We start from the raw sequence: 12,333 nt of genomic DNA, 5'->3' as shown, positions 1-12,333 counted from the left end.
GTCGCGGGAAGAACAGTATCCATAGCGCGCCGCGGGAAGAACTAAAATCCTTAGCGCGCTGCGGGGACAGTTCGTCTCGCGTATCGCAGTAACAGGTGGTCTTCACGCAGGCTTCCTTGTAAAGAGTCTGGCGCGTGGAGCTGCGCAGACAACCTTAGGCGGGAAGGAACAAAGGACAGAGGTTCAAGGCTTAAGGGCGGGACGGCGACAAGAGGGAAAAGAAGGCGGAAAGAGAGAAGAGAGAAAGAGGCGGGAAGGAAAATATATATTATTATTAAAAGTAAAATATAAGTAAAAATAAATATTAAATCATAAAAGAAAGAGCGGATCAGAGAAACGGGTACCTGGGTCGGGTCGGATCGGGTCAGATGTCACACCCTCCCCCCTAACTCCTGATGTGCACATTAGTGACCTGAGAAAGACATGCTAAAAACTGTTAACACAATGATTGGTGAGTTCACATGTTTGTATTTAAAAACAATTTATTTGAACAAGTAGATAATGTAAGCATTGTCTTATTACTAGTCTTTACCCTGACTTGGCAATGTTTAGGTCAATGTTACACCCGTCCGACATCTACACATCCGGTTGAGTTTTAGCGAGGCGAGGTGGGGGGGAGGTTGTTAAATCCAGTAGTACTGCTTAGTATTACCCTCCAATTAACCTTAGTTAATGGTCCAATGTGTGTGAGGACTTTCATTTTATAAACAAACTATGTATACATGCAATAATAACAATTTACAATATCAAAAAAGGTTTGTGCATGCTTTCTCCTCTAAAAGGAGTAAGTAAAAGAGAGAGGCCATGAAACTCATCTTGAAAGCATTCTAACAACAAAGTCAACTACTAAGCGAGAAAACCCGTACGAGTATCCTAAAGTGTACAAGTACGTAAGTAATGTGTAGTGATTCCTGGAACCCCTAGTATCCAAACAATCCCATTGTTTAATTATATTTGACCAAAGTTTGACTTTTGTTGACTTTGACCATAGTTTGACCGAGTTGACCTGACGACCCGTTGGTGACTTATAATCAAATATGTTACTTTATAAGATATTTCAATTCATGAATTTAACGGTTATGCACGACATGTAGACTAAGTCATCTTACTTGTACTGATCATAGAGCAAACAAGTGTTCACCTCTACCACGTATCCCAAATCAGACCAATCATGTAGACAACTGAGTAGTGTTTGGTATGCATGAATGATATAGGGGATGAAATGAGTCATTTGAGGGAATGAGAAAATGAGTGTTTGGTTGGTGAATTGAATAGAATAAACCATTACACATGGAATTTCATTCCCTCAAAACTCATTCATTCTCACCGCCTTCTATTTGTTTTTTCATTTTATTCCTCTTTCACCTTACCCTCTCAACAACACCACCTAATAACCACCACTTGACCACCACCACCACCTGACCACCAACCGCCATCACCTAATCGCCAACGCCACTACCTAACCACTATTGCCACCACCTGACCGCCAACGCCTCCGCTACCACCGTCACTGCCACTACCGCCACTTTCACCACCACTACTACAAATCGTCACGACCACCTAACCGCCACTGGTGCCACCACCACCGTCACCGCCACTACTATAATCGTTACAACCACCTGACCACCACTGGTGCCACCACCACTACTATAATTGTTACAACCACCTGACCACCACTGGTGCCCGGCATAATCATCGCCACTACTACAATCGTTACAACCACTGATCACCATCGCCATCGCTCTACCATCGTCGTCGGTGCCACCACCACCACCGGCACCATTGCAAATTTATTTTGATAGTTTTTTTTATAGAAATATTCTTGTTATTTATATTTCATTCATGCGTTTTTTTTTTCTTTTTTCTTTTACTAAACCAAGTAAAGTAATAATTCATTCAATTCCATAGGTTAACCAAACGAGACAACTGATTGGTAATGATCAATTTCATTCCCTTATCCATTCTATTCCTTCGTCCATTCCCCCTCTATTCCATTACCTTCTAACAAACATACCTCTAGTCTCTAAATACCAAAACATGTACCAAACATCTAACAAGTCAAATAGTGTGTCATTGATCATAGCACTCATCATCAATTATACTTATCCATTTTAAGTTTGCAAGGCAGATTACGTGACACAAAAAGTACTATGAAATTGAAGACATTTCTAATAACACAAACATGATCACATAATTCATAACTAAAAAACTATAATTGAATCAACTAAACGGAGTTTATTTTTACTAATTATCTCTTACAAATTTACCAACATTTTACTTTTTTTGCACACATACTTTTTGTCACGTATCTATTTTCCTTTTTGATAGTTTTTCTGGACGAGTCAAGATCTCTTCTTATATCTTTTTTCGTATACCATTTTATTGTCTTAGAAAATATGAATTAAGTTTTGTATAGTAGTAAACATTTCTAACAACACACAAATGATTAGATAACTCATAACCATAAAACTATTACTTATCAACTTAAATTGTTTTTTTTTTCATTTTTACAATGATCTCATATTTTTTTCTCATCAGATAATAAGAAAAGAAAACACAAATAAAATAATGAAGTTGAAATAAATATTTGGGTCGGAGGCTGCAATCTTTCAAGTTCGAATCCGATCTTAACTTGGTTTTGTCGTTTTGGGTCTTCGGTGATGGGTCTTCCCCGAAGCATGGGACTGTGGCTTGGACTACCAGCGCAAACTGTGATCGCAAACATATGTGGTCTCATTTTAGTATTTTGGTTATTCTGAATATCAGACTTTTATTCAATAATAATAATAAAAAAAAAAAAAAAAAAACCACTGGTCTGAAAGTTGAAGGTGAATTAACAGAGACACAGGAAGACTCCACTTTTGTTGGCTAGCTTCTCCAACTCTTCCGAAAAAGTGAACAAAACACTAACCACCCCACTTCTCAAAACACTCACTGTTGTCCTTTCACTCAACTTTTTCATTATTTTTACTCTAACTCATCATTCCACATTTCTGTTTGCCACTTACTTACTACTGTAGATCAGTTACCACTCCATTCAACTTTTCATTTTATTCTTTTCTTCCTTCATATATCAATGTGAGAGCATTTAAAACTTCTCACCTTTTAATAATAATATTATCATTATTCTTTCTTCTGGGCTTTGATTCTTGATTCAATAAGTGAACTTCACAAAATCACTTTTTTTTTATTATTATTCTTTTCTTGTAAAGATTGGTTTTTTATTAATGGGTATGTTCTTGTGTGTATAAAAAATCAGGTTTTTGATGTAATTCCAAGTGAGTGTTGCAGATACATAGATAGATAGATCCATATTACAAACTGGTATGATTCTTCTTGAATCTTGTTTTTTATTAAATGTTATGATATTATGCTAACTTTGGTTTGATTGGAAACAGATTTGTGGTGATGATGAAGATGCAGATGATGATGTTTTTGGTTTTGTTTGGTTTTGTGAAATCTGAGGTTTATATTGTGACAGTTGAAGGAGATCCAGTGATAAGTTATAATGGTGGCATTGATGGTTTTGAAGCTACTGCTGTTGAATCTGATCAGATATTTGATGTTACTAGGTTAGTGTTCTTGAAGAATTAAGTTTTTGATTTATAAATAATTTATTTATAAAATCAGTTTGCTTTTAGTAAATAAATATGTATTTCATTATTTAAAAAAATTATATAATTATATAGTTAAACAGGTATAATCGTATCATAAACGGGTTAGGCGGATTGACCCGTTTAGAAACGATTTTATTCATGTCGACCCGTTTATGACCCTAACCTGTTTAACTCACACCCAAAACTGCTTAACTCCATGTCTTGTTAGCGGGTCGTGTCAAAAGTTGCCAGCTTTAATTTTTCCTTTGTCATATGGCTCGTAGGACTATACATACGGCCTGTATGACACGTTAGTGGTGTGTGGATAGTGGTGTTCCTTTTATGATTATTATCACATTTCAAGCATCGCGCTTTTGCTAACTGTTTTGCTTTATACACAGTGAATCGGTTATGTCATACTCTCAACACCTTGAAACAAAGCACGATACGCTACTTGGATCACTATTCGAAGACGAAACCTACACAAAACTATACAGTTATAAGCATCTTATCAATGGGTTCGCGGTCCACATGTCTCCTGAACAGGTCACAATCCAGACACTTCTGTTTATGCTGACTTTTGAACACAAAGTTAACGAGCTTGGGTTTATGCTTAACGGGTCTGCTCAGTTTTGGGTTTATGTTCATCAACCATTTATAGATATGTTAGTTTTGGTCATTTATGGTGTAAACAAGCTGAGCCCGAATAGGCTAGAGCTCGTCTTGTTTAAGTTACTAGAGCTCCGGTTTGTTTGTTAGACAAACTTATCTTTGGCTTGAGCTCCGCTCTTTATTATTATTAATTAATTTTCATATATTTATAGTTTTTTTTATATACATTTTAATAATAATTTTTATATATATCAAAAAATATATATTTTTTTGTTATTTTTTTTTATCATACTTTATACATAATAATAACTATTTACATAATTGCATATTTAATATATTAAAATAAAGTTATTTAAGTATAGGCTTTCGAGTCAGCTCGAGCCCGATAAGTGAAGGTCGGGCTCAAACTCGTCGATTAAACAGGATTATTTTTATGCTCGAGCCCGTTTATCTCAGCTCGATTCGAGCTTTCACTGAGCAGCTCATGAGCAGCGTGGTTCGTTACATGTTTTCTTATATGTTTATTCGAATATTAGTAGGCAGAAACGCTTAGGCGAGCCCCGGGTGTGAAGTCAGTTGATAGAGATTGGAAGGTGAGAAAACTTACAACCCACACACCACAGTTTCTAGGACTCCCGACTGGCGTGTGGCCCACTGGTGGCGGGTTTGATCGGGCCGGAGAGGATATTGTTATCGGGTTTGTAGACTCGGGTATTTTCCCGCATCACCCAAGCTTTCAAAACACCATAACCGAGCCTTATGAACCGATTCCAAGATACCGAGGGAAATGTGAAAATGATCCCGACACAAAGAGGAGTTTTTGTAATGGGAAGATTGTCGGGGCCCAACATTTTGCAAAAGCGGCTACGGTCTCGGGTGCGTTTAATCCCGAGGTTGATTTTGCTTCTCCTTTGGATGGTGATGGTCATGGAAGGTTGGTGTTTTTTTTTTGGACTATATTTTTATAGTTTGTTATCGAGCTTTTAGTTAAAGACGCGGTGATTATTGTTTTGCAGTCATACTGCAGCCATTGCTGCGGGAAATAACGGGATTCCAGTACGGGTGCACGGGTATGAATATGGAAGAGCAAGTGGAATGGCGCCTCGTGCTAGGTTTGATCACTATTTCTTTTGACCCGTTGGCCCGTTTTTCTTTAAATGGGTTGATTCGGTTATGTTGTGTCAAACAGGTTTGTTGGGTGGGTGGAAGTAATGTAGTTTTTTTTAATTTATTTTTTATTCTTTACACACATTATAAGTTTATAAAGAAAGTTGGACAATAAGTATTTTTGATCAAACCCGACCCAAACTTTTTGACTAGGGGTGGTAATTTACGACACAACATGAAAATAATTAGGTTTTGGGTTGGTGTATTTAGCTCGTTTAAAAAACGACTCGTAATCGGGTTGACCGGTTTAAGTTGACCTGTTTAACTCGTTTACTTAAAATAGGTCAATCCACAATCTCGTTTAACAGAATCTTTTACAGCCCATCAACTTAATTAACACGTTTACAACTTTCTTATCACCCGTACCTGTTTGGCACGTTTAGAAAAGTGGGTTAATTGGGTCATGTTCGGGTTGACCTACATAGCCCATTTAATTAAACAAATAAGCCCACTAACCCGTTTAATCCAATTTTTTTACAACCCATCACCTCGATCGATACGCTTACAACTTGGTTGTGCACCCGCCAACCCATTTGACACATTTAGAAAAATAATACGGGTCGTGTTTGGGCTAAAATATTTAACTCGTTGCCAATTTGAATAGGATTGCGGTGTACAAGGCTCTCTACCGGCTCTTTGGAGGCTTTGTTGCCGATGTAGTTGCAGCCATCGAACAGGTTTCATTTCATTCCTTATCGGGCCCGAGTAACAAAACATATTTTCATCTAGTTCATTTCACTTATTACTCTTACTGACACCAACTAACATGTTAACAGGCGGTTCATGATGGTGTTGACATTCTGAATCTCTCGGTAGGGCCCAACAGCCCACCAGCTACTACACGGACCACTTTTTTGAACCCGTTTGATGCTGTTCTACTCTCAGCTGTAAAAGCTGGAGTTTTTGTTGCACAAGCAGCCGGAAATGGTGGCCCGTTTTCCAAAACATTAGTGTCGTACAGCCCGTGGATTGCATCCGTAGCTGCTGCAGTTGATGACCGGAGATATAAAAACCATTTAACACTCGGGAATGGGAAGATCCTTCCTGGCATCGGCATGTCGCGTATGTTTAGTTATATTTTATAGTGGTGTGCCTAAAACTGAAAAAACCGACCGGTAACTAAGAAAAGTGAAAAACTGAAAACTGGACTCGGACAAAAAACCAACGGTTTAGTTTTATATTTTCGTGAAAACCAAATTTTCGGCTCAGTTTCGCATTATCAAAACCGAAAAAACCGAACCGAACTTATGGATTTTATTTTTTAATTGAATGTTAAGTAATTAATAAGACTTTTAATAAATAGTGTAACACAAACAAGTTAGCCCAAATGTATAATAATCAGTTAATCATTAATTAACAAAAAGGTTTAGGCCCAAGTTCATTATTTTGAGCCAATTTCTTTCCCGCAATCCCGCCCAAATTTTTTTATTCCAAATGGTAAAAACCAAAAGTACCGAAAAAGAACAATTTTCAAAAACTCAAAAACCGAAAATACCGAATTTTCGGTTTTTGGTTCGGTCTTGCTTTTACTCATCCTAACCGGATTGGATTTATGGATTTTTCATATATTATTTCAAATGTTAAGTAATTTATATTTATTCCACAAATAATTATTTTTGGCCATTTTTTTTTCTGGCCCAAAAGTTTCAAGCCCAAATGACAAAACCGAAAAAACCATATCCAAACAAAAACCAACGGTTTGGTTTTATGTTTTCGTAAAGCCGAATTTTCGGGTCAGTTTCGGTTTCACATGTTACTGAAACCGAAAAGGCAGGACGGAACTGAAGTTATGAATTTTCATGTTTTATTTTGAATGTTAAGTAATTTATTAAAATTTAACAAACTGTGTGACCAAAATATTTTAGTCTAAATGTATAATAATTAGGTAACCATTTATTAACAAAAAGATCAGGCCAACATTCATTATTGTGGGACTAATTTTTTCCGGCCCAAATGGTAAAAAGCCGAAACAAAACGGTTCTCCAACTCAACCAACTTTTCGGTTTGAACCAAAAATCGACCTGAACCGACCCATGCACATTATTCTGCTTTTGACTATTTCATAAAATTAATCTAACTTGATATTAATCAATGCAGCTGCAACTGGTATGAATCAAAAGTTTACACTCGTGGCAGCTAATGATGTGTTGTTGGACTCTTCGGGAAAGTCAACTACCGCGGATTGTCAAAGACCCGAGGTTTTAAACAAAAATATGGTCAAAGGGAACATACTTCTTTGTGGGTATTCGTTTAATTTCGTTATCGGGATCGCATCGATGGCCAAAGTGGCTGAAACTGCAAAAGCTCTTGGGGCAGTCGGGTTCGTTCTTGCTGTCGAAAACGCATCACCAGGCACAAAGTTTGACCCGGTACCTGTTGGCGTGCCAGGAATTCTCATCACTGATGTCAGCAAGTCAGAGGTACATGTGTAGGAGAGCTAAACTGGCCGTGTTCGCATGTTGGCGGGTCCAACCAGGCACAAACCAGAAGTTCGTGCCAAACACATGAACCAGAACACGACATGAATATTCGCAAGTCGACATGGACATAACTTGTTTAACCCGATTTTTCCCCGCATATTAATACTTTAAATGTTCAATTTTACAGCAAAAAATAGAAATGCATATAATACAATTAATTTTTAATTATAATTCCTATGTCAATTTCTCTTCTTAAGTTTTAAAATTTGGCATTAAATGCCAACCAATTTAATTAATGACATATAAAATAGTCTAAATATACAAAATAATTGGGTTAAATGAGCCAACCCGCGAACCCACCTGGTTGAAACACACCACCCGATTAGCTAAACGGGTTTGCGGGTTCGATCCAGAACTGACCCGAAACCGTTTACACTAAACTTAAACCTGTGATTTTCGTGTTTGCTTCGTGCCGTGTTAGAAATTCACACTCCAACGTCTATACTAGTTTATTAATGTATCGTTGAGTTTCCAACTTTTTAATTACTATAACATTTTTTGTATTGTTTTAGGAGCTTATTGATTATTATAATGACTCGACTTCAAGGGACTGGACGGGTCGGGTCAAGAGTTTTAAAGCAGTCGGGTCAATTGGAAACGGGCTGGAGCCCGTTCTTCACAAATCAGCACCAATGGTGGCATTGTTTTCGGCCCGAGGCCCAAATATAAAAGATTACAGCTTTCGAGATGCGGATCTTTTGAAGCCTGATATTCTAGCACCGGGTTCTTTGATTTGGGCTTCATGGTCCCCCAATGGAACAGATGAGGCTAATTTCATAGGTTAAAATTACACTCTGGACCATTTTTGACCCGTTTTATTTTTAACTAAATTTCTTGATTTTGCTGTTTGATCTGTTAGAGATAAAATATAATCTGAATTGGCCCGTTAACGAGTAATGGGTCGAAATTGCCAGCTCTGGCTGATATAGTTAAGTTTTCTTTTTAATTAAATTTGACATGTTAAAAGATAAAACACAATCTGAATCGGCCCGTTAATAAGTAACGGGTCAAAATTGCCAGCTCTAAATTAGATAATCTGATATAACTAAAAACTGAACTTAAATATTTTTTAACTAAATTTCTTGCTTTTACCAATTTGATCTGATAAAACAAAATCAGCCCATTAACAAGTAACGGGTCGACATTGCCATCTTTAGCTGATATAACTAAAAAATAATATAACTGAGGTCTGTGTATTTCTTATTAACTAAATTTCTTGCTTTTACCAATTTCACCTGCTGCCATACATAATTTGAACCGGCCCGTTAACAAGCAACAGGTCTTATTTGCCCGCTCTAGCTGATAATCTGATATAATTAAAAAAAATAATATAACTCGATACCTCCTTTAAACTAAATATTGCTTTTATGAATTGATGGGCCGAAATTTCCAGCTCTAGCTAATATAACTGAATATTTACTTTTTTGCTTGAGCAGGAGAACACTTTGCTATGATCTCTGGGACGAGCATGGCTGCACCGCACATAGCTGGGATCGCAGCTCTCATTAAGCAGAAGCACCCTCGGTGGAGCCCGGCCGCTATCAAATCAGCCCTGATGACAACCACAAATACGCTTGATAGAGCTGGGAGCCCGATCCTCGCCCAACAGTATTCGGGCTCTGAAACCATGACATTTGTTCGGGCCACACCATTTGATTATGGAAGCGGTCATGTTAACCCCCGGGCCGCTTTGGATCCGGGCCTCATTTTCGACGCAGGTATGTGTTTTTTTTGGCCCATTTACTTTTTGTTCATTATAATTAATTACTAGTTATTATTAGTATTTAGTTATCTTTAGCCCATGGGCCCGTTATAGGTTTCTTTAGGGTTTCTGAGGTAACTACTTACCGATTTGGGTTATGTTTCATCTCAAACGGGCCAAATAGAAAACATTACATAAAAAAACGTTTTTATTTAATTTTTGAAGGTTATGAAGATTATATCGGGTTCTTATGCACGACACCCGGGCTCGACTCACACGAAATAAGAAACTACACACACCTACCATGCAACTACAACCTCGGGCACCCGTACAATCTAAACTCACCATCCATTGCGGTCTCCCATCTTGTACGGACCCAAACCGTGACCCGAACCGTCACAAACGTGAACGAAGAAGAAACATACAAGATCACAGCCCGAATGTCACCAGCCGTAGCGATTGAAACGAGGCCGCAAGCCATGACACTTAAACCAGGTGCATTGGGTAAGTTCACGGTGACTCTAACCGTACGGTCAGTCACCGGGATCTACAGCTTCGGGGAGGTTTTGTTAAAAGGTAACCGAGGGCACAATGTTCGAGTCCCGGTTGTAGCCATGGGTTATGACCAGTAGTTTGTGTTTGGTTGATTATTTTGTAAAAGTGGTAATAAAGAAAAGTTGTAAAGAGTATTAAGTTTTGATGGTGCCAATGTTATGGAGGTTTGGTTGTACTTTATGCTTCTTCGGTCGTACACCGTCGAGGGTAAAGGCGTAAAGGGAATGTTGGGATGAAATCGAGTCAGGTTACGTTGGCTCGGCTCGATGTAGTGTTGTTTTGATGTATGTTTATCTGGAGTTGTAACTGTTAGAATTACAGAATGAATGTTGTAATGATTTGTATTTGTTGTAGTAGAGTTTATTATTATTATTTTTTTATTTTAATGTCAAAGCTTTGTGCTTTAGGAAATGATTTGTTACACTAGTTATTTCAGAAAAAGAAAAATCACATAAAGGTTTAAAACTTTCGTCAATTTAAAATGATCTAATTACAATATAGTAGCATATTTACGTCATTATTCTGGTACGATAATACATCCTATATAAATCATGAGTTACACGAGTATGGAAAGTAGATATTTGGATATGAAAGTAGACACTCGAATTGATTCTTGTAGGTGAAAAGACAATTCTAATGATACATGAGTAAAAAAAATGAAACTAGGGTATCATAATATTTATTTATTGTAATGCTTATATATACCGACTGTATTATATTTTAACTTGTAATAATTGTTGTACGAATATAAGGTATAAAAGAATTATAATGATAAAAACTAGATATACTTGAAAATCCCCACGGGTATACCTGATGCCTGACATGTACTTTCCAGACAAAGGCTCGATGGGTAAATGGGTCGGGTATGGGACACAGTTTTACAAATGGGTATGGGCATGATTACCAATACTCGACCCGTTGTCATTCCTATAAATAACACAATTAATTGTATATGTAACACCCCGGCCCGGAAAGGGCTGACGTGTCACAATAAACATGGTTTCTGAACAAAAGACATGCTTTTATTTATTTACTTGTCAAAGACGTAATACAATAGACAAAACAAACCTAAGGTTAATTTAAAAACTAGTACGACTAAAAGATATTTTGTTTAGATCCTGACGTTTTATTCTTCTCTCTTAATCCCGCCCAAAGTAACCTGCAAAAATTTTAATAATAACGGAATGAGCCGAATGCTCAGTACGAATCAAACAATTAATGATTTAATGAAATGTAATTTATAGTGAACTTACTGTAAATGATACATTGCAAAGCAACCTTATAAAACAAAGTAAATCATTTCATACGGATGTACCCATGAGCGAGCATAAAACGTGACAATATACCGGTAGCTACTCCTGCATATTTATCACACGAGATGGCGAGTTGGCATACCCGTTATCCATCTCCTTAATATTAATCCTAGGATCGATCAATACGTCTCCTAATAGCCATATGTACCACACTTGTATTTAAGAGACGCCGTGAACTGATCTCACCGTCACGGTTGGTTCATATGTTGTCGATGCCGCAACAACATGCTCGTGGGACACTCCACGAGAAGCGACACTCAGGGTATTGAAATATAGATGATCTTATTCATATAACTCATAGCAAATATATTATCGTAACATATATTCGAACATGCGATAATGAGTATAATTAAACAATTAAACATAATACTATTGCATAACATGAAAGCTAAATCTAATGTTATAATCAGAATTGGAATCCAACGGACATTCAAGTGAATTAATAATCCAAAGACGTGAGGAGTTTTAATATATATATAAACTCAATGGGTTTATATCAGTTGAATACAAAATAACAAGGAGTAAGGGTAAGGATCTGTAACTTTAATGTTCCAAAGTGATGTTAACCGGTTCACAAGCGTTTTAATTATCTGGCTGGTACTTCGTCGTCTTTAAGACTTCGCCGGAAAACGAGTGCATTAACTGGAAACTGTTTTTGAGTTCTGAGAGAGGTTTCTGTACGTACCGAGTGACCGAACATTACTAACAAGGTGACGATAGGTAGTGGCGTTATCTTACGTTTTAGTTTAACAACTAGCGGTGACAAAAAAGAAAGTTTGACGGTTAACGCCGGTTCCGTTGTGAGGCTGCAAGGTGGTTCAGAGGTGGAGGGGGCCTAACTATTTTAGTGTTTTGTTTCATTTCATTTATCCGGAAACGTAACGTTTCTTTATATCACTAGATATAAT

The 12,333-nt window shown here is 37.3% G+C and overlaps 1 protein-coding gene across 1 annotated transcript; it reads left to right on the top strand.

Annotated features, from left to right (window-relative positions):
• Positions 1–2,839: 2,839 nt before the first annotated feature.
• On the top strand, positions 2,840–10,419 carry LOC143578093 (subtilisin-like protease SBT2.6). Its single transcript, XM_077061760.1, has 12 exons — positions 2,840–3,078; positions 3,260–3,324; positions 3,399–3,572; positions 3,998–4,142; positions 4,748–5,142; positions 5,225–5,320; positions 5,980–6,052; positions 6,152–6,437; positions 7,473–7,795; positions 8,368–8,635; positions 9,292–9,573; positions 9,783–10,419. The coding sequence occupies exons 3-12, from the start codon at positions 3,409–3,411 to the stop codon at positions 10,187–10,189; spliced, it is 2,439 nt and encodes an 812-aa protein (XP_076917875.1). The 5' UTR covers positions 2,840–3,078; positions 3,260–3,324; positions 3,399–3,408; the 3' UTR covers positions 10,190–10,419.
• Positions 10,420–12,333: the final 1,914 nt, after the last annotated feature.

The sequence above is a fragment of the Bidens hawaiensis genome, unplaced genomic scaffold, assembly GCF_021521415.1.
Source record: "Bidens hawaiensis isolate Kalapana, Puna unplaced genomic scaffold, B.hawaiensis_p1.1 tig00029014_1, whole genome shotgun sequence".
In the NCBI taxonomy this organism is placed as follows: Eukaryota; Viridiplantae; Streptophyta; class Magnoliopsida; order Asterales; family Asteraceae; genus Bidens; species Bidens hawaiensis.
This window is presented reverse-complemented; position numbering and strand designations above follow the sequence as displayed.

Bases quoted from the DNA above. Each gene is read 5' to 3' on its own strand.
- LOC143578093 (XM_077061760.1), top strand. From the start codon at position 3,409: ATGATGAAGATGCAGATGATGATGTTTTTGGTTTTGTTTGGTTTTGTG. The intron at 4,143-4,747 runs GTCACAATCCAG...GAATATTAGTAG, and splicing joins TCCACATGTCTCCTGAACAG to GCAGAAACGCTTAGGCGAGC. The intron at 6,438-7,472 runs GTATGTTTAGTT...TAATCAATGCAG, and splicing joins TCCTGGCATCGGCATGTCGC to CTGCAACTGGTATGAATCAA.